The following is a 23,411-nucleotide window of genomic DNA, read 5'->3' on the forward strand; positions in this document are numbered from 1 at the left end:
AACCTAGGAAAGGTCTACCTATATAATGACTATACAAAAGTAACAACTATTGGCTTCGTCAATGCTGTGTTTGATCAAAGGTCAGTGTCACTGGTCGCTGTGCTTACTGTTAAGTAAGTGGAATTTCCCTAGAAAAGAAGGCAAATGCCAGCAAATGTGCTTTCCTGGGCAAGGCTTGGAAGCAGCCGAGTGCTCACAGGCAGCTGGCAAGGCAGAGAGGGGTCAGTGTGCGTCGCCAGACCACCATCTACTGGGGTGTACACCTTTCCTGCGAGGATTCCACTATCCGTTTTGCCATCAGTGATTCTCCACGTCGCTCAATGCGCAAACCAGTCATTCCTGTGACTAGAAGCAGTGCTTTAAGTGGGCCGGGGCCTGCCGGGGCTGGGCCCTGGCAGTCTCCAAAAAGTGAGGCTGAGCCGCGGCCCTGCCGGGGCCCTCCGGTCTCACCACTTGACAGCGGGTCATTGTCCCGCCACGGCCGCAGCCATGACGGGAGATGAGCCCGTCGTCATCAAGGCAGGCAGCTGTGACTGACAGAAGTGCAGGTCAGTCAGAGCTTCACTCAAACGAGTTTGCAGGAAGCTGGGGCTGGCTGTCACTTTTGTTAGTCACAGCTCAGCGTCCCCACCCAACAAGAACACCCCTTTGTCTCCACTCCCTGTTGTGCCATTTACAGTTTAGGGCTGAGAGTAACAGTCACAACAGGAGTGGATGTTTGACCAATTAACCCCATGACGGGACTCCAGGGGAAGCAGGACAACCAGGGGGCGGCAGCACAGGAGAGGGAGACAACGCAGGGGCAGTGGCAGAGACAGATGTCAGAATAAGCACAGTGGGGGGGACAGATGAGGGAATGTGGGGAGGCGGGTGGCCGTAGGAGGGAAAAAAAGGAAAGGAAAGGAAAAGAAAGGAAAAGAAAGGAAAGGAAAGGAAAGGAAAGGAAAGGAAAGGAAAGGAAAGGAAAGGAAAGGAAAGGAAGAAGGTAGGAAGCCTGAGAAGATATTTTAGGGGCCATTATAGCATTTGCATAAACAGAACAGGGCTGAGAACGGACGCAGAGAACAACTTTGGCCTATCAGTGGAACCCAGACACACACCCCACCTCTGCCCGCTCCTCCCCTGCTCCCACCCTCTCTTCCTCACACGGTCATAACCGTCTCTTATTTCTTACAGAACACCCCCTGCGAGCAGGCATCGCGGCCTTCACTTGAGAGGACACCCCAGTGCATTTAAAGACAGAACCATTTGTAAACCTTTCTCTTTGCTTGTTGGGGTGGGGGGATACGAGAGCCCCCGGTAGTGCGCTTTCATAGCCAACATCTTCCACCTGTCACCTTACCCTGTCAGCAGCACACCCACGTGCAGGGGCTGGGCTCTGCAACCATGCCCCGGCCGCATTGGGCAATGGCAGTGGTATACAAAACTTTATGTCAAGCCCCCTGAGAAAAAAGTTGTTGGTAGGCCCCCCTTCCCGAAAATAAGGACTGCTTGTATTTTATATTAAAAGCAGTCAACTTTCTCTCTTTTTAAAAAGCCTCATCCTCAACAGTGCAATTAAATGATTTGCCCAGGAACATACATTTTGGTTGTACCAGCAGTGTTGCAGTATGTAGACAAGACCACCCCTGTTCATTTTCACATGCTCTTCTTTAGGCCACGCCTTCAGATTTTAGGCCACGCCCATCAGGCAAGCCACGCCCCCAAATGAGGGCCTCCCCCCCCTCAATTTCTTACCCCACTTAAAGCACTGCCTAGAAGCCTACATCTCGTCTACACAAGCCGCTGCACTGCAGTCTCACCTTCTCCAGACGGGTTTCGAGCTCGGATACATCGCACTCCACCGCCTCGATGGCCGACCTACAGGGAGAGGAAGCAAAGGTGAGAACGCTACCTTACACTTCCACAATACTACCACGCTAGCATGTTCTCTTCCCAGGCCAGATCTAGGCTGTTCCTTATTACCCTGATCCAGGCAAGAGAACTTACTAGCAGCCATCAGGGTTCAGACATCGAACACCATTGCATGCAGTTGGAGAAGGAAAGGCGTATTACATAGAATATATAAAAGAAGAAATGAAGAGGAATGTGTACATATATATTATAGATAAGTATGCAAATTCCAAATGGAAAGCAGACAGAACATACAAAATGTGCATAATAAAAATCCTAAAAACAACAAGATTCGATAACAATATGTTACATGATTTAACAACCTGACCCCACAAACTAATCTATTATGTAGCCATTTAGTTCTTCATGTTTGAGAAACTCGCATGCAGGCACAGGGTATTAGACGTCGACACACGTTTCGAATGATAATTGGAGGCTACAGCCTTCACCAGGCTTAATTACAACTTGCTCTGCCTCCAGCATGTCTGGAAAAATGTTTAGGCTTTACCAGAGTTGTACATATTTTATTTCATAGTTTGGAAAAATAAGTAGAATAACACTGCTTTAAAAGGGGCTGATTATGCATTAATGTTGCTGTTTCATGTGAGGCAGATGCAATGGCATTTCTATGCATGGGCACAATTACAGTGCCCATTCTACATGCACAAACATCGTTCATAGCAGAAATAAAAGGAGTATAAAAATGATACTGTATAATAGCTTTTGAACATACTGTTTCCTTCTTCGGTAATGGCCTGAGGTATTAACATCTAAAGGGGTCATTATCGGCCGTGCATGGTAATGCCCTATACTATGTAGGCTACATCTACAGCTGTTAAAAGATGAATTTGTGCAAGATGCATATGCAGTGTTGTGAATAGTCATCATTAGGAAATCACTTAACCACAAACATGTATCTTTTCTTTTTTTATCGTTTTATGGTTAAACAAAGTTAACCTTTAACAAAAGCCCAAGGAAATACAGAGGTAGGGGCCTGAATTTTACGGGGGGGAGGCACTGTATTGGAACACGTACAATGGTATGAATATTTGGGCACTTGCTATTCAACACGGGGGGGGTTTGGGGGAGTGGTTGGCACATCTTTTGAAGGCCAAGACGGCATTGGGGAAAACCAGTGGGACTTTGAATATGTATTATTTTAGTGATGGCAGAGGAGCAGGCAAGTCAGTTCTGGCAGTCACCATGCTCAAGCACAGGCATCCACTATAGAGATGGCGGAGGAGCAGGCAAGTCAGTCCATGCAGTGTACCAGGCTCAAGCGCAGGCGTCCACTATAGGGATGGCGGAGGAGCAGGCAAGTCAGTCCTGGCAGTCACCAGGCTCAAGCACAGGCATCCACTATAGAGATGGCGGAGGAGCAGGCAAGTCAGTCCATGCAGTGTACCAGGCTCAAGCGCAGGCGTCCACTATAGGGATGGCGGAGGAGCAGGCAAGTCAGTTCTGGCAGTCACCATGCTCAAGCACAGGCATCCACTATAGAGATGGCGGAGGAGCAGGCAAGTCAGTCCATGCAGTGTACCAGGCTCAAGCGCAGGCGTCCACTATAGGGATGGCGGAGGAGCAGGCAAGTCAGTCCTGGCAGTCACCAGGCTCGAGCACAGGCGTCTACTATAGAGATGGCGGAGGAGCAGGCAAGTCACTCCTCGCAGTGTACCAGGCACAAGCACAGGCGTCCACTATAGGGATGGCAGAGGAGCAGGCAAGTCACTCCTCGCAGTGTACCAGGCACAAGCACAGGCGTCCACTATAGGGATGGCAGAGGAGCAGGCAAGTCACTCCTCGCAGTGTACCAGGCACAAGCACAGGCGTCCACTATAGAGATGGCAGAGGAGCAGGCAAGTCACTCCTCGCAGTGTACCAGGCACAAGCACAGGCGTCCACTATAGAGATGGCAGAGGAGCAGGCAAGTCACTCCTCGCAGTGTACCAGGCACAAGCACAGGCGTCCACTATAGAGATGGCGGAGGAGCAGGCAAGTCACTCCTCGCAGTGTACCAGGCACAAGCACAGGCGTCCACTATAGGGATGGCGGAGGAGCAGGCAAGTCAGTCCTGGCAGTCACCAGGCTCGAGCACAGGCATCCACTATAGAGATGGCGGAGGAGCAGGCAAGTCAGTCCATGCAGTGTACCAGGCTCAAGCGCAGGCGTCCACTATAGGGATGGCGGAGGAGCAGGCAAGTCAGTCCTCGCAGTCACCATGCTCGAGCGCAGGCATCTACTATAGAGATGGCGGAGGAGCAGGCAAGTCACTCCTCGCAGTGTACCAAGCTCAAGCACAGGCATCCACTATAGGGATGGCGGAGGAGCAGGCAAGTCAGTCCTCGCAGTGTACCAAGCTCAAGCACAGGCGTCCACTATTTTTGGGTCTGAAGTTTGGGGTTATGCAAATTCCACCCCTCTAACAGTGGTCGAGAGCAAATTTCTCAAGAATATTTTATTTGTTCCACAAAGCACCCCAACAGCAGCAGTAAGGATGGAGTGCGATGGAGGCCCCACAGGTGATGAAGTCGAAATGAGACCTGTTTTTTATTGGCCGAGAGTACGGGGCACTCCGGGCCTGGCTAGATATCGATGTGCTCTGTTGTATTTGTACCTGATGGCTCTCCCTGAATAAACATTTTCATTATCAACTGTGGTAACTTCCACGGCATAAAGTTGGGGGCCACCTTTCAAATAATTTGATGTTTTATAAAAACAAAGGTTTTACTTACTGGTCGCTCCATGGCACCAACGTTCCCATGAATCCTTCATGGTCACCAAGTACAGTTTAGGCCAAGAGAACAGAAGCTAAACGAATATCAACTAATGACTAGATATGATAGGTCATTTATAACGCGCTTAATACCCAGAGATTTCTAAGCGCGGACCCAGGGATCGAACCTGTGTTCCTCCACATCGTCTTGTTTCCAAGGTGAGCACGTTGCCCCCGACCTATCCTCCCGGGACAAGATGAGCACCAGGAGGTGTGCAAGAGAAGCTCTGCTCAATGCAGGAGACACTCTCCTCGTTAGAAATAGACATGGTAGGTATGGTATTGTATTGTTTATTTATAAAGTGCCTACACACAGGCAAGTGTTAAAAGTGCTCAAGGAGGGTGGGAAACCCTGCGAAAAAACAACAGTCGCTCAGAGGCAGAGCCCTTGAATTTCTGAAGCGATAACGGTCTGCACAGGCAGATTAAGTGGATATGATACATTTAACAGTTTAGATGCAACGTATAGGCCTGACAGCGATTCTGCAGTTTTTTCAAGTGTACATTAAGGGGTAAGGAAAGGAAGGACACAGATCTACAGGTAGAGCTGTAGTTTAAGTGCAGACAGGACGAGGGAGGGGCAGAAGCTCTCGGTATGTATTGAAAATGTAGGGCCCTGAGGCAAGTGCAGAAGGACTGGCAGGGGTACCTGGGACCTGTGAGACTCTGGGGTACACTAGGCGGCCAGTCAGTGAGCTGTATGGAAGAAGGGGGAAGAGGGAATAGCAGAGAGCTAGGTTAGAGTGACAGAAGGAAGAGGAGAAGCGGAAGGTCTTGAGGAGTTTCCGGAACTTAAGAATATCAGGCTCAAGGCGGAGGGTGGCAGGGAGGCTATTCCAGAGTGAGGCGCCTACTGAGGAAAGGGATCTCCCTCCAAATCATTGCTTGGAGAACCGGCTCACTCGCAGAAGGTTGGAGGTAGATGATCAGAGGGCTCGGGAGGGACAGGATTTAGGAAGACAGTGGACGTCAAGTCTATATTTTGAGTAAGTAGGAGAACGACAAGGGGCCACTGTAACAGCCTGTGGACTAGGAGGACAAGTCACGGGGACACAGCTAACTTTAGGGTGATCTATGGGAAGAGCATTGAAGCATTCAAGGTCAGAATAGCGCAGACTCCAGTGAAGACGAACAGACCTATCATGCATTCCAGCTTACCTCGGAATACCATTCAATGAAGCCATATCCAAATACAAAAAAACTTGCGGATTGTGATAAGAACATTCATGATAAAAGTGCTAAAATAAAGGGAGAAAACACAGAACAGAGCAACCACGTCATCCATACCAATCTTATGAAGTCAATTTCATTAAGGGGTTTCTTATTTCTAATGCAGCTCTAACATATGACAGAATACCACACTACAGGTGTACTTGGAGTACAATCCAAATTAGCAGAAAAAGTGTATTCTGCCGAAGGGAAGTATGCTGGACAAAAAAACCATGAAATGCATTAATCCCTCCATCGAGTATTTTCAAGGCAAACAAGGTTCATAATTAATTACATGGCTGGGCCGCTCGACTGGGGTTTGCTCCCAAAGGAATCAAATTCAGCCTTGCTATAGTAAAGCGAACAAGCTCATATTTGACATTTCACCACGTAAATTACTTTGAGAGAGCACTGGTAGCCAATGACTCCATCTCCACTCCTACACACTATGCCGGAACCTTGTAGCCAGTGACTACACCCCCCCCTCCACTCCTACACACCATGCCGGAACCTAGTAGCCAATGACTCCCCCTCCACTCCTACACACCATGCCGGAACCTAGTAGCAAGTGACTCCCCCTCCACTCCTACACACCATGCCGGAACCTAGTAGCCAATGACTCCCCCTCCACTCCTACACACCATGCCGGAACCTAGTAGCCAATGACTCCCCCTCCACTCCTACACACCATGCCGGAACCTAGTAGCCAATGACTCCCCCTCCACTCCTACACACCATGCCGGAACCTAGTAGCCAGTGACTACCCCCCCCCCCCACACTCCTGCACACCATGCCGGAACCTAGTAGCCAATGACTCCCCCCTCCACTCCTACACACCATGCCGGAACCTAGTAGCCAATGACTCCCCCTCCACTCCTACACACCATGCCGGAACCTAGTAGTCAATGACTCCCCCTCCACTCCTACACACCATGCCAGAACCTAGTAGCCAGTGACTCCCCCCTCCACTCCTACACACCATGCCGGAACCTAGTAGCCAATGACTCCCCCTCCACTCCTACACACCATGCCGGAACCTAGTAGCCAGTGACTCCCCCTCCCCCACCCGCTCCCCCACACCATGCCGGAACCTACCATGCCGGAACCTAGTAGCCAATGTCTCCCCCTCCAATCCTACAAACCATGCCGGAACCTAGTAGCCAATGACTCCCTCTCCACTCCTACACACCATGCCGGAACATAGGAGCCAATGACTCCCCCCTCCCCTCCCACTCCTCCACATCATGCCGGAACCTAGCAGCCAATGACTCCCCCTCCACTCCTACACACCATGCCGGAACCTAGTAGCCAGTGAATCCCCTTCCATTCCTACACACCATGCCGGAACCTAGTAGCCAGTGACTCCCCCTCCCCCACCCGCTCCCCCACACCATGCCGGAACCTACCATGCCGGAACCTAGTAGCCAATGTCTCCCCCTCCAATCCTACAAACCATGCCGGAACCTAGTAGCCAATGACACTCCCTCCATTCCTACACACCATGCCGGAACCTAGGAGCCAATGACTCCCCCCTCCCCTCCCACTCCTCCACATCATGCCGGAACCTAGCAGCCAATGACTCCCCCCTCCACTCCTCCACACCATGCCGGAACCTAGTAGCCAATGACTCCCTCTCCACTCCTACACACCATGCTGTCTTAAGCGGGCAAGAGTAACCTCAGAGTGAACATGCCCCCCAAAGAGCAGTTCCTAGAGTTCTGCTGGAGTGAGACCATCAAGAGTTCATGAAGATGAAGAAGAGGTCCAGGAATGAAGAAGGAAACAAAGAAAATGCTTGCCAGCAGCCCTGGAGGCCAAGGAGAGCAATACCCAGGGACCGGATAAGCACATCTGTGAAATACAGGTGGCAGCTTCCAGGGGCTGTTGCTCTGCACGTTGTTCAGTGACCACTGAGGTCTCCGGTGATGGACACAGGTGTAGGTGGGGTCTCCAGAATCTTGGGAAGGAGGACTATTTGAGAATTGGCACATCCTCAGCCAGGGGTCAGACCCAGAGGAGCAGAAAGGCGAGGCTAGGAACGACAGTTGCCGCCGATGCAGATTTCCCCCGTGCCCTCAGGCATAGGATATGGCTTGTGGAGGAGGGTGCCGGCTTGGCTAGAGCCCAATGAAGAGTGGATATTGACGGAAGGACACTGGACAAAAGCCACCCATGTAAGATGGACCGGAGAGGCGGGTTTGGCAGTGCAGTCCCAGGAGTGGAGGCAGCACAGCCTCTGGCGCTTCCCAGGTGAGGCGAAACTGAGCCAGGCCTTTGAGCAGGAGTGATGGTCCAGTTGATGCCACTGGATCAAGGGAAAGGAGCACCACTGTGGGAGCACATTCTGGTCTTCTTTGGCAGAGCGTCATTGTCTGAGGTTTTTTTAGGACATCAGAAGGATGCTGCTGCTGCTGTAGCGCTTCAGTCCTTCCTCGAGCAGCAGGCCTTGGGAGGTCCAACTGTAAACAAGGTTAGTGGGCAAGGGGGACCTGCTTCTATCCCCCCCTGGAACCGTTGAGTGAACACTGCATTCAATCACACACCAAGCACAATTCAAACAGAGGTGGTCAGCCAACGGCACACCATCCCTCCAAGCACACCCATGCATTCTGCAAAAGTCTCCCGCCTGACAGGCTTCTGCATATGTCAATCAAAACTAGTCTCTGGCGGACTACAGCCCCCAGTCCTGGGACACACACCCAGTGTCCAAAGATGCCCACCTTCTCTTGCATACAGAAAGAGGAACAAGGGAACAAGGCATAGTCATGGGATCCCTCCGGTCTTCAAGGCAAACAACTACAACCTCCATTTTGATGAATGGAGGATGTGGTATAAAAAAAGGATCCAGCCAGGAAAATGGCTGTCCACCCAGTGGAACCATCTAACAGGCGGAAAGGCCACCACGCCCTAGCCACGTGGCTAACAGAGAGAGGGCACTCTCTGGGAGACAAAGGATAACTTTGGGGTAACTCTACCATACTGGTCATAAGGACTTTCAAGGCACTGCATTAAAACACAGTGTCCCCACTCTGTCAGGTTTGAGATAAAGCCTGGCTGTGAGAAAAAAAAAAAAAAAAAGCCAGCAATACAGGGAATTAGCAGAAGTGATAGAAATTGATCTTTCTGACCAACAGGTGCAGGCGGCTACTCAGAGGTAAGACGTTTATGCAGCGATAGGACCCTTTCATTTTGTCTTGAATTACCCCTTGGTCAAAATGTAGGCCAGGCTCTGCTGGTCCTGCCAAATGCTGAATTAGCTACAACTGTCTTTCCACCACTGGATGCATATTATTGCAACTTTGGGGACCATCACCCCTCCTTCGCTCCTTGATACTTTACTGCTTCTCATCAACCTCTCCTACCAAAGGACTTCCTCATTGCCGTGTCATGAAACTCGCTCCTCCATCTCACCAATCTACTACACCCTTGTTTCCTGCAGGGACTTCTTAAAAATCCCTCCACACCTGCAGTGCTAATTTTTTAGTTTACATACTCGACCTAAGATAAATGCATTCACCCCATGGTGATGAGTGAGTGACAAAATATTTACCAGTGCTTTCTGTAAAATGGTGTATGTCACCATAAGCACACTACATATTTGAAGCAATGCCACCACTCAAAGGCCAGCCATGCACAGTGAATCATTTATTTGCCATTTACTGCAAAGTCTGTTTGCAGTAAATGTCAAATAAAAGTTTCAAACATCCCCATACCTCTCCAGCAAGTTCGAGTACCATGCAAATGGTGCTTGTCCTAAATAGAATCTCCTCACCAATGTGAGTGGGCTACTAGATTTTGCTTCCTGGTATTATCAACTCCTCCGCACATTTTCCTCCTGCCACCTCCATTTTCCTGACTCCCTTATCCACTCCTTTCAGCTCCGTCTGTCTCACTTCTGCTTTCAATTCCCCGATCATCTCCACTTTACTCGCTATCCTCTCCACTCCTTTCACCTACTCCATTATTCTTCCCACTTCCACTCCACCAGCTTTCCTCTGTTCCTCCTTTCACCATGCTCATTCGGGCTCCTTTCCACCACTACTCTGTCCTCTCTGCCTGCATTTTTCTCTCTTACATGCCCCCCCCTCACTGTATCACCACACTTCCAACCCTTTCTCTACAGTCCCACTGCTCTCTGGCTCCATTTAATTACTCCTCTTTACTGATGATGGGATGTACAATTATTCAACTGGGCTCAGAGGGTGCATGAGGGCTTGAGGGTGCATGAGCGCGTTTGTGCTTCAACATGGGAAACACAAGCTATGTAGCGGCCACTGATGGGCTGGCGAGCAATGTAGCGGCTTTGCTAGCCGAATAGATTTCAAGTTTACGTGCCACGCTGATTTTAGTCTACACTGCTCACCACTGCCTGCTAGCATTGGCTTGCTTTCAAACAGTTTGTGTATTTGGATGTTTGTGTGCAGTCCCACAAAGAATAGTAAGCAGGGTCTGCAAACATCCGGGTGAGTCGCGATTGCACCATTACATCTTTACATGTACCAACTATTCTCCTGGCCACGACCTGTTCCACAGCCGTGCATGGTTGTGGCTTTTCAAACCGCCTGCATTTTCACAGTGAGGCATATTCCGGCACTTCCAAAGGTATCGCTGAGTCGTAGGGTAGAGAACACAAAAAACCTAAGGCTGGACTGAGAAGCCTAGGGTATCCTCCTCTGGGGACCAGGTCACAGAGAGGGCAGCGGGGTCCCCCAAGTCACAGCGTCCAGCCATAAACGTGGGACTTTGCCACCTATGCTTTAATATCCAGTACTTTATAACCAGAAAGTTCCAAAGGCCGCTGTCGCCCATTGCTGATGATAGAACGGTTCCAGTTAAAAGAAAAATAAGAATTTGGATAGGCTTTCAGCCAGATTACTGAGCGTCTGCATAGTACGGCACCGTACGGCCCATAGTACGGCACCGGTAAAAGGCCAGAAAGCTTTGCTATCCAGTGCTGCTCTGCCTTCTAGATAAATGGCACATTTGCCTACCCACCATCATTGGATTCCCAAGGATCTTGCATAACAAAGCTCTTACCGTACATTATTATTATTTCTAAAAGATTTAAATACCTTCAGACAAGTGCTATGGACGGTAGTAGCAATAATCTACAAGGGATTCAAAGTGAAATGATGACAGTGAAACACGTTTGAATCTTTAGATTGTGGTTTAACGGAGAAATGTTGTACGTTAATGAGCAAATTATTCTAACTACTAATGGATTAGATCCCCTAGAAAGGAGGTTCTCTATAGAAGCGCGATAGTGTGGGATTTCTCCCAGTGGGGGGGGGGGGGGGAGGATTCTACAATATAAGGAGAAGAATGTGTAAACTTAGTGTGCAACGGTTCCTTTTGAGCAAGATTGATTTCTTGTAAATAAAGCAAGTGTGTGTTGCGTTTTCACTACACACTCTCTTCTCACTCATCTAGAGGTTGGGGATCCAGTGAATTCAAAGTAGAGCCCAGGAGAAGGGGCTGGTTTGGCTCAAGAGCCCAAGAAAAGCAGAGCCACGAAGAGGCATGCTGGCATCCTCCCTACCCAACATCACAAGGCGCACATCTGGCATCTTGCTTTCTCATACCCCACAACACAAAACCCAGAGCTAGTCTCTTGGCATTTGGCATTCTGCATCCCCGTGTCACACAAAAAACAAACATTGATAATGTCAATAGTCAATAGTTTTGGATTCTGGGTAAGCATAGGAAAGGCCCTTGCGAGGCACTGCCATATTGCTATTAACTGGCCATTAATGTTAGCAGGTGCAAAATAGTGTGGGTACCTGGGCATCTAACAGCGGTGCCTGGCAAATGAATAATACTTATACACAAGCCAAAACTGTTGGCTTGGGCAATGCTTGTTCTTAACAGAACTTCAGTGAAGAGCATGCAAGGTACTTTTAAATAGTGTGGATGAATACAGACCTGGTTAAGACATTTTTATTACACCAGTAGCACGTTCACAATGCAAATTATGTCATTAACTCTCAGAAGACTGCTTAGAGAAAACACCGGCAGGCACTTAAGTGCAACATTCCAGGGTAAGGCTTCATTGAAGTGAGCTGGAAGAGTTCCCATGAGGAGGTGTTCTGGCCAGGGGGAGGCAGGAACTGGGTGGGAATGGCCATAGGCATTAGCAAAGCCATGGGCAGTCAATGGGTGGGAAAATAGCTAAACACCTCCTGCAGGCTGTGCGTCCCTCCTCATATGCCATTTGTCCCTATATGTACTCTAATGCAATGGTTTCAACTTATAGGTGGCGCTAAACTAAAAAGACAAATGCATTGCTAATGCTTGCAGATACTGGATGGTGGCGTCAGGTGATATTCACATACTTTAGCCGTTAACCGCAATTTCCCCTGCAGCCGTATCTGCACTTGATCTCACATCTTATAGTTCATGTTAATATTTTATTTATTTATTGTGTGCTACGGCTCAGAATAAGCTTTTCACACAGAAAAAGCACATTTCAATTACAAAATTATATAGAGAAAATATACCGTTTAGAATTCTAAAAACACATTTAAAAAAAGGATTCAGCAGCAATACCTAAATATATCCGCGGAGTATTTAAAATACGTGACCAAAATAAATCCGTAGTTAAAAAATCTTCATGATAATCAAATCTTCTGAAGATTTTAACATGATAAAGTGCAAGTGCTTGACGAGAACTAAAAAGATGTTCGAAGGACCTCAGAGGCACAAAAGTGACACATGCACTCGCTTCTCAGAGAATTGTTTCTAGAGCGAGAACTTCACGTGTTGGGAACAGGTTACATTTCCATCTCAGGCAATCACTCCCAAACTGGTGCGATGGGTGTTCCTGTAAATACAATGAAATAGTGTTGTATGCCTCAACTTCAAGTCTGGGGGATAAAATAAGCGGTAACGCAGGATCGAATCTCTACTAGCAATCCAAGCTTAGCCCAGTCAGGTGAAAGAACCATCGCCTCTGCTCCACATGTCATTTTGGACACTAATATTTGGTGATTATACCGCAACACTGGAATAATGGAAAAATTGCCAAAGCGTTTATCCAAAAGACACAGTTGTGCAGCTGCCAAATTAACAGTAGCTCCGAAAGATGTCACCATGTGTTTTGTCCATTTTGGATAAATGGTAACACTCACATATTTAAAATGATCAACACCTTCAAGCGTAATGCCATTAAGAAACCACACAAAGGTCAGACAGTTTTTAAAATGCCTGGACGGTCTTAACCTTAAAATGTTCGTTTTGGCAACATTCACGTTAAGATCTAAAGAGGGTAAAAGTGTGCCCAGAACGATCTTGGAGGTCTATATGCATCTAATCACAAAGAATAATATCAGCATAGCTAAATGCGTAAAACACACCTCTCCTAAACGAGGAGGGTACGACTGTACCAAATTAAGAACCAGATGAACATCACTAATAGAGACATTAAATTAAAAAAGAGGCTAGAGCACACCCCTGGCGCAAGCCACGGTGTGTGTAAATTGTGAGAAACCGGAAGGTGTCTCACCCGCTAGTCCCCGGGGATCTGTCATCCAGGGGGCCAGGACACAGTCACCACATTTGGATCCAGTTCCTGGGGGAGGATCAGTGTGGGAGGATCACCTGGGTGAGGAATCTTCAGGGAGTGGAAGTGGGACACCGGATGGAGAGACGCGGTATCCCCTTCCTTGCAACACCTTTACCCCATCCCTACCACGAAGCATACCTAGGAAGTCAACCCCCCTCCCTTTCCCAACATGAACACTTTCTCACAGATATGTGGGATGAAATATAGCCCCTGAATGCCAGAAGTAAAGAGGCTAGAGTGATTTAGGAAATCCCATTGAAGTATAAGGCCAGCACAGAAATGGTGATGTCAGACATGAGGGCTATTGAACCAAAAGCAGGCCTAAATCTGAAAGGAAATATAAAGTGGGCTTAATTCTCAAAAGTGCAAAGATATGCACAATGCATTTCAGCAAGGAAAAGACAGCTATGCGGTTGACAATGCTGTTTTACTAAATCCATGGAGAGCTACACTTTTACTTAAAGAGACAGCAGTGTGTACAATATCTTTATGCAACATGAAACTGTGATCCCGAAATTGTAATAGAAACCAAGGTTCTTGCATTTACAAGAAATAAAAGAACTTCCTTTTTGTTTTTCCCCTCATCCAAATTACAGTATGCTAAAATGAGTGCTCACTAGACTTTCAGAGTTTGAACATGGTTTTTTCATATAACTGCCCTATACATATGGACAATCCAGAAGTGATACTCATGTATTTTGCAACTGTGAGATTAAAGAAGTACATTACATATTGATATAAGGACCAGGTGCCTTCTAATAGGTCATGTGAAATGCATTGTGTGCGAGTTTAAAAGCCATTGCTTGCAGAATCATGCATGCAGCCGGTCATTTCTCCTAAAGATGAAACTTAACCTCCAAGACCTTTCCTCTGCTGTCCTGGAGAGAGAGGTCTGGCTGTCAATCATCAATCAGGGCCATTGCTTAAAAATATAGAAAGAAATACACTGCTTAGATTTAAACCACGGTGGAAACAGATAAGGCCAAGTGAACTTGAGGTCATAATTCCCATAAAATGTCCACTAGAGTTGCAATCAGTGCCATTACAAGCCTTGAAGGGGGAGGCGAACATAAACATGAGCCAGCCTCTGGTTGATCATATGCTTAAGGGGAAACTCAACTTACGAGAACAAAAGAAAAGGCTGGAGCTGGGTTAATAGACAAATACATATTATTGCATAAAAAGGGCAGCGTAAATGCCACAACGGTCATTCCAGACTTTCATTAAAGGTGACAGTAACCCCCTTTGAACCGAACAAAAACTATTTTTGTGTGATAAACATAACTAAAGTTATTAATGAAAGTTTGATTTGGTCCTTCCCTTGATTCTGAGAGATTTGAAAGTTGGTGTGAGGGTGAAATAAATAGTTAACATGGGAACTATGAAGTGGTATACTTTTCACTGATACGGCTCCTGAGTAAATGAAGAAAACCCTCATCTCTGCATAGGAAGGGCGTGCCGACTTCAGACTAGCATCATCTGATTTGCCTTAAAATGTAGTTCTTAAATATATATATCCATACATGTAAAGATTTGAAAAATTAGGGTACTTGCCAAGTTCATAGATTTTCAGAGTTGAAACAGGCCGAGCCCACCTGTCAGTTTGGGATGACAAAGCTTTTTCCTCCCACAGCTTTCCTTACTCTCACCCCTCATCATCTTGTCTATTAGCACACAGGTGGTAGGTGGGTAGAGAAAACCAACCAATCCCTTTAGCAGGAATCATGATAAGTTTGTGATGTCATTTGCCCTATAAGTAGACCAGTATGCATTAGAACAGGGCTTTTTCCACTTATTCTGGGAGGTAACCTGCTGCTAAACTCTTGCGAGAAACATCCAATCAGAGAGGCCCAAAATCTCCCATTGGAGACAGGGACCAGGAGACATAGAAGTTGACTGAGACCCCTTGGAGGATTCAGAGGAGACTAGCCTTGACTGACACCCCTGCTGTCCCAGAGGTGCCCTGCTGTTCCCTGATGCTCATTACAAGGCCTCTCTTGTAAGTAAAACTGTCCTCAAAGCCATAGATTGTGTAGGCCCTCCATTTTACAAACATTGTTTTAGTTATTTCCCCATAGCATAATATTTTGTTTGTCTGTGTAGATCCTTAGCATATTTAATGAAAGTAAATCACTTAATTCCCCTATAGAAATCACAGGATGTCTTTTGTTGGCATTCGAAACTAAAAAAGCTCTTCCCGGTTTGTTTTGTGCCGGTACAGACAAAGATTTGAAAAAATAATTAATCCCCAAACCCTGTTTCCACATGAGGGTGCAGGGTGCAAATCGAAATTGCCACGTTCCCATTGTGCTCTGACCAAAACCACAAAGTACTGCCTGTTCTCTTTAGGTGTGGCAAAACAAATGATCCCATTGCTTTTCTTTCCCTCATATTGCATATGTGGTAATAAGCAGAAAAAAAACAATTTTGCCGCTTGAATCCCTTTAACAAAAAGTGTATTTTATCAGAATCTCAAAACGATTTCCCCACTGTGCTCCCACTCCCTGCCACTGGCCTTCCATTCAGAGGGGTCAAGTCTAATTGATGTTGTTTGGAGGGTGGGGGTTTACTGGGAGAAAAGTACTATAACCAAATCAGCAATCACTGCGTTTTGAATTGTTCTTTTTCTGTATTGGTGGGTGATTTAAAAAGAAAGCTGTGGGAAATTGTGACTGCATATTTCAGTATTATCTCTGTGTTGGTGCCATTACGGAAGTAATTTTTGTTTTTGTGTGCCACAGCATTGGTGGCTAATGTTAGTCTGTTTGTCTGGTTTAAATAAATTAATAAATATATATTCTTACTACACACCTGCCTAGTTCCTAGTCCATTGTGGCACCATGTATTTGTTGAGGTTGGGTGCGAGACAGGTTGGAGGCCTTACCAAATCGAACCTGAATCAAAATCGTAGTGATTTGTTATGTGTCACATTCATTGGGGGGAAGGAACTCCCTCGGTTGAGTGTGACCGCATAATAAACCGCGACAGATAGCTCACTGTGAGAGAAAACGGACTAACAACCGAGCCGTATACCTGACATGTCCCAATACAATGGTCAGGCAGGGTCAGGCAATTAATGATCATTACACACACCTGACTTCCATCACACTTCCCCACAGAGATAAAAGGCGAAGCACGAACATAATGCTAATGTTTGATCTGTATCCTCAAGCTAGAAAAGCCAGAAACTGTGCTAAGCTCGAGTGCCCTGCCTTATCCTATGCTGAAAACAAGGGTAAGGGGGGGGTAAGGGAGTCCAACGGCCTGACCATCCCGACATCATTTTGTGAACACTTTTCTTTTTTGTACCATTAATTCCCCCACCATTTGTATTTAGAGGTAAGGATTGGCAATAGGTTTATTAGTGTAGGCTCTTTTATATTGACAAGACACCACTAGGACTGCGTTATTATTTGATAGTCGTAGCTTGCTCCCATCTATCATTTTAGGATTAGATGTTTTTCAAACCCTTTGTTAAATTCAATAAACACCCTTGAACTTTGGTCACTTGTGTCAGTCCTACTGTAGATACCATGCCTTCCTTACAAAATTCATTTGGAATAGCCACCTTGCTGATCCAGTCTAACTCTTACTCGTGTGTCCTGTTGAAGCATAATCAAGATACTAAAAAGTGCCGAGGGACAACCCAAAGTGTGAAGCTTTTGCCATAATTTATTTTTGTCAACACAAACAAAAGGCTGAGAGATGTCCAGAAAGGCTACATAATAATCTTTCTTAAAACGAGTGGGGTAATAGGCAATTTAAAGATGTTCCCAGTCTTCTTTTAAATTCTGATTGACAAATATGCCCACAATTGTAGTTCTTTATTTATTTTATTTCTTATTACGTGCCACATGCTCATGGGCCTCAGGGTGCACATATAACAAAAGAAAAACAAGACAGAAAACGTAAAAAATCAAAGGACCCGGGAAACCAGCAAGAAACCTGGTTACTGATTGAATAGATATGTTTTGACCACCCACTTGACAGTAGAAAGGGAGTTGGCCACTCATTGCCAATGGAAGCGCATTCCATTCTTTGGGAGCCTGCACTGGAAAGCTATTACCACCAAACATTGTCAGGTTGAACCGAGGTGGTTTGATTTTATGGCAGTCACTGGACCACAGAGAACGGGAAGGGAGATCAATGAACAGCTGTTTGGTCAAGTACAAATGTGCAGTCAATGTCCAGCACTTATAGGTTAGTGATTGGATCTTGTGTAGGATCCTATGTTTAACAGGTAGCCAATATAAGGCCCTTCTAGACTCTGTGACATGGTCCTGTCTATGCAGCCTGAGAACTGCGTACACTGCACCGTTCTGGGCTGTCTGTAGGGATTGAACATTAGCCTGTGTTGTTCCTGATAAAAAGCTGTTGCAATAATCTAGTCTTGAATTCACCAGGGAAGAGGCAAGAATGGATCGGTTTTCGAGGATTAAATAAGGTTTGATTTGGTTCAATAACCTGACCACATAACCACAAGAAGAGCGAGTATGGGCTACATGGCCCTTCATGTTCAGTTCTGCATCCAGATGAACGCCCAATGTTTTGATGCAGTCTGACACCACAATTTGGTAGTTGGCAATGCTGAAACTTCTATACAAGGCATCATGCTTTGCGAGATGCTGGCCCATGGCCACGGCAAGGAGCTATGTCTTGTCGTCATTCAGTGCCAAAGAATTAGACAACATCCATGGCTGTATTGCTGCAAATACGCTGTTAAGCATCTCAGAATCCTGGGCATAGTTGCCAGATAGCTCAAGGACCACTTGAGTATCATCCGAGTAGTTGGATGCCCAGATGGACCAATAAGTCTAGCAGAGGTCTTATATAGATATTAAAGAGTGATGGTGAAATGCAGGAGCCCTGTGGGACTCCAGCATTGATGAAACTAGGAGAAGATTGAACATCCTCCACTGCCCGAGACCCTATGCCCAAGAAAGGATGTTATCCAATCTGATGCCCCATCAGAACAACCCACCAGACACTTCAGCCTGTCGACAAGAATGGAATGGTCGACCAGGTCAAAAGCCGCGGAGAGGTTCAACAGCATCAACAGTGCCGGGTGATCTTTTTCCACTATAATGGACAGAGTGGTCTTAAGGTCCAGGAGAGCCATCTCGTCCCATGCCGTGCTCTGAATCAGGACTGATGGATACCTAAGATGTTAATCTTTTTCCAGGAAATGCTAGAATTTCAAGTAGGCCACGTTGTCCAGGAACTTGAGCAGGAATGGGATGTTAGTAATGAGACGATAATTCCTGGCTACAGTAGGATCCAGTGAGCTCTTGTTCAGAAGGGGGGTTATCCATACCTCCTTAAACGAGGAAGGAACCATACCTTCACTAAATGATACATTTATCATTTTAGTGATCCAGGGGCTCTGGAATACAATAGATTCCTTAATGATATCTGCAGGGCATATATCACCCCTGCAGGATGTGGGCTTCGGGTTATTGACTATCTCAATGATCTCAGTCTCAGAACATGGCTTAAACTGGAAATCAGTTTCTGGACTGCTAATAGGGGCAGCGAGTGTCTACGTTTCTTTCGAGATAGTATTAGAGCCCGATTGTTTTGTGCAAATGGCTTTTTGGTGACCAAGAATTTTGTTGGAAACCTCTTCTTGAATCATCTAACACCAAGCAGCATCATACTTGGAATCATAGTCGACACAAATCTACAGGACGCATCAATCACCAAATGGGCCTGTTATTAACAGGATTCAATCTATTCTCACATGTATAGGTAACTATAACAACAGCACCTTTCCATAAACTTGGTATTGTGGAAGTAGAAACACTTTTAGAGAACAAACCAAATAACAGTTAAGCCCATAATTCAGGGTTCACATCATGATGTTAATATATGTTAATGTATGGCATTAAAGAGCTAAATTAATATTCTGTTTCATGGAGAGGGTTTGAAAGATACACAAATAACATTAAAAACCAACCTGAAAAAATATATCATTATTTATGTCAAACAAAGGGATTATAGTTGTAGATTCATGTTCCACATCGTGAATGGGTAACACAAAGTACTAGGATGCAAAGAATTGTCAGCCTATAAAAATCTTCTCTGGGTTTTGCAACAGTGCTTTGAAGACAAAGATACACAACAGTAAAAAGGTGTGACAAGGTCAACTGCTTGTGGTCATTATTTGACAGTCATGCGTTGTTATAATGCAGTATGTGAAGTTCTGGAAAGATCATACCCTTTTTTGAGCGTGTCCAATCTGATCTACCTCTTCTGCTCACAAATGAAATAGGAACACTTTAGGTTGAATTGCAAAGCTTGACGTTTAACAGTTGCAAAAGTAAATGGTCTGACAAATCCCCATTACTCAGAAAGGAAGTTAAACAGAGAGCTCACATGAGCGCCAAGAAAAACAAGCAATTAAGGAAATCATAACTGCTCTAAAAGAAGAGTCTACGTAGTGCTACCACTAATGTGACTGCCAGTAGCACTTGTGAGACAGACATGGTATCAACAGACACAGATGCAAGAGATCCAGTTGGAAAACCTTTGTTTAAAACTTCAGGATGGGAGTTAACACCTAACTTGCCCTAACTCTAAGAGGGGACATCCCTCAACTGATGTATCTAAGGCCAGTCTGTGTCTAAAAGTACAAAGTAAAATGCTGTCTGTGTCACAACCTCTACTTGCCCTTACTTCTAATACTAACAATGTGCTGGAACGCTCAAACTAAATAAGTGTTCCAAATCATATAACACTGTCTTTCAGGAGCTTCTCATACAACTCGCTTACCCAAGTTCCAGACATCCAGGGATTAAAGTTCTGCGAGGTTTCAGGATTCACTTCAAGTAAATGTCACAATACCTCTTCCACAAGTTCAGGACACTCACCCTATGGAACCTAAAGTTCCATTAGCTTTCAGGATTTAGTTCCAAGTAAATGTCACAGTATTTTAACGGCTCTCAGTTCTTGTCAGGTTAGGTTTCCAATCTGCCTACAGGCCTTCTCTAATAGTTCATTTCACAAGCTTCTTACCCGTCTTCCTTACCCTAGGTTTGCAACACATGGGGATTTAAAACTCCACAAGTCTCTTAGGTTATACTTCCCCAAAAAACATCAAAGTAACTCATTAATTCACAGTTCTTGTTATCGCTTTTAAGCCACAGTACTAGCTCCTAGCTCTTGGTTACACCTGGCACCAGTCGTTATGCTCTGCTTCACAATGTTCATGTTTGATTTCCTCAGATGCACAAACAACAAATGTCCAGCTAGTTTCCTAGGCTTCTCCTGCCTGAAATCAGAAAGCAGCACATTGGTCTTTCCCCTTAATATCCCCAGGAGTTTTTAGACTTATGGTTCCCTTCCCCAAGCCTCAGCTCTTAAGTGTAGCTGTTGTAGTCATTGGCAAACACTTCTGGGGTTCCCTTCCCCACCTTCATGTTCCGCTGTCAGACTCCCTCTGCTGTGGGCGCAGTTGTTGGACCTATTACAGGTCGTGCAACCCGAGGCCTGGGGCTTCTAGCTGAGCCCCTTCCTTGTCTGTTCACTTAAGTTTACCAGGTTTGGCTAGGCATTACGTGCCCAGGTCCTTTAAAAGTGTTCCTTTTTCATATATAGCCTTCTGCTGGCTCTCACTGTGTTTCTCGTTTGCCAGACAGCCCTCCTCGGGAAGTCAATTTCCTTCTCTCAGTCCACAGAGACTTTCGATAACGTAATCTTCCTTACACGACCATTCGGTAACTTTTATCACCCAAGGTTCTATTCATTTGTCTTGACGCATACAGTACTTTCACTCTGAAGGCTTTGACAATGGGGTTTCCCTTCATTTCGCTTGATCTTGCTACACAGTATTTAGCTGCGCGTATCACATTGCGAGTATCCTTGTACTTTAGACTCCTCGGCAGTGATTTCGCTTGCGCTTTCAGGCTATCTGCTTTCCGAACACCGCCGCTGAGGTCCGGGTCTCACCACCTGCCCTTCAGACACTCCTGGCCATGGTAGGAAAACGAGCAAGCCCAGCTTACATAAAGGAAAGGTTGGCCCTGTCCATGGCCGTCCCCCTTTAACCAAACGGGGTACCTGGAGGCACTGCTCCCTCGCCACTTCACCCCAGAGCCTATGCTCTGCCACAAAGAAGCGTGCTGGCTCATCAGTCTCCTTGCTGCTTGCCTCCAAAACGGCAGTTTCTTGCAAGTCAGGGACCCCCTGCTGGACTCAGCCATGCAGCCTCCCTATTGCTGTGTCTTCAACTGCTGCTCCCTGCGCCGCTGAATACTCTTCCTTTTGTACATCTGCAGCAGATTAACAGGCTGCAGGTGTGTGCTCAGTGTAGAGCCTGCCTGACCTTCCAATACCCAATTAGCTAGACATGCCTATCCTTTAGCTCTGAGTGAGTTGGATCTTAAAGGGGCAGTGTGCCTTTTTTGTTATTCCTTTCTCTGGTCTGTAATGGAAGTGTACATCTTCGCATTAAGGATAAGGTCACAATAGCCCACAAAGGCAGAGGGAATGTAGAGGAGATTAGTATTAACAAAGGAAGGGTGTTTCAGTTTTATTTCCCCTCTTAGGGGTTTCAGAGGGATTAGTTTTCCCATGAGAGGCGAGGTCTTTCTTCATCTGTCCTCTCCAGTGTCTCCCCTTTTTCTGGTTTAGTTTTTATCGGAAACCCCCGTTAATCAGGGTTTTGGGTATTTCCCTATAACGTGGGTGAGAACTCTTGGGGCTGGATGAGTGGCAATAGCCCACAAAGAGGGAGGGAAGGGTTTTCCCTAGGGTTTTCAGAAGCACTGCGTCGAGCCTACGGGTGTCTTCATCCCAGTCCCTAAAGACCCTCCACTCAGGTGGTCCTCCCTCGCTTCCCCAGGGTTGGGACCCAAAAGCGATGGCTGTCCCCTGGCCACCTGAATAGACGTTCCCCTGTGACTGGTTGTGAGAATGCCCGCAGCTTTCTCACCCACTCCATGTCAGTTAAAAAGACCTGAATAAAATCATTTAATGTGGAACTCCTACGCCTCACCAACAACACCGAGCACCTATCCTTCAAGACACACATGGCTAAGAAAACTCAAACAGCTTGGTATCAGCTCTCCCTATTTCATTTATGTTGTTGCTTATATAGCGCTCCTAACCCGAGGGCATCTGGGTGCAGTCTTACAGAGAAAAGTTACAAATATTTCAATGGTTACATATTTCCAACATTTTGCTAAATATACAGCAGGCAATACATTGCATGCATTATTTACAAAGTTGTCAGGGGCGTCTACTGGAGGCTCGTGAGTCTGCCGTTTGTACAACAGGCCTGCCTAGGGTTAATTATTTGCCCAAGCTATGTGTGAAGAGGTGGCTCTTTAGTGGTCTACGGCCTGTCCAAAAGGAGTCTTGTGTTCTTAGTTGAACAGGCAAGGTATTCCATTGCTTGCTGGCAATCATAGGGAAGCTGCTGCCTCCTGCGGAATGTCAAGTCCTTTCTCCCGCGGGACACCTTTAAATCCACCTTTCAAGCACTGGTCATATCCCACCTGGATGGGGGAAATGCACTCCTCAAAGGGCTCTCGTCATCCTTCCTTGTGCCTCTGAGCAGTGCTCTACGCGCGGCCGCACATCTCATCAAGGGTCTATGCAGATACAACCGCATCTCTCCAGCCCTCATCGACCTTCACTGGCTCCCACTGCATGCACAAAGTCTTGCTGCATCATCTATAAGCCAGTCCCCCACAAGTCACTCAGCATCTCCAGCGGACAGCACACCACGTAAAGCAGGGACACGTGCAGACATGAAATCTATCGCTGCAAAAAGGAAAGGACCAGTAAACAAGCCTTCTCTGCCTACGCCCCAAGACTATGGAACCTCATCCCTGTCAGCATCAGACTCGCCCCACACGCTCCTAAAATTCAGAAAATAACTCAAACCCACCTCTTCCATGAGTCTCTACTCCTCAACACCTAGGTCATCATGTTGCCTCTCGCGCCACCTGACTCGCTAGACGCTGCCCGACC

At 46.5% G+C, this 23,411-nt stretch overlaps 1 protein-coding gene across 3 annotated transcripts in view; it reads right to left on the reverse strand.

The window, feature by feature from the left end:
* Nucleotides 1–23,411, reverse strand: part of ACAP1 (ArfGAP with coiled-coil, ankyrin repeat and PH domains 1) — a 671,900-nt gene that overhangs the window by 374,028 nt on the left and 274,461 nt on the right. For all 3 annotated transcript variants that reach the window (XM_069645604.1, XM_069645612.1, XM_069645630.1), the window contains exon 2: nucleotides 1,803–1,860. In XM_069645604.1, the coding sequence (XP_069501705.1) occupies nucleotides 1,803–1,860 (58 nt within the window). The remainder of the gene's footprint in view (nucleotides 1–1,802; nucleotides 1,861–23,411) is intronic.

Source organism: Ambystoma mexicanum, chromosome 1p (genome assembly GCF_040938575.1).
Source record: "Ambystoma mexicanum isolate Mex_15411 chromosome 1p, UKY_AmexF1_1, whole genome shotgun sequence".
In the NCBI taxonomy this organism is placed as follows: domain Eukaryota; kingdom Metazoa; phylum Chordata; class Amphibia; order Caudata; family Ambystomatidae; genus Ambystoma; species Ambystoma mexicanum.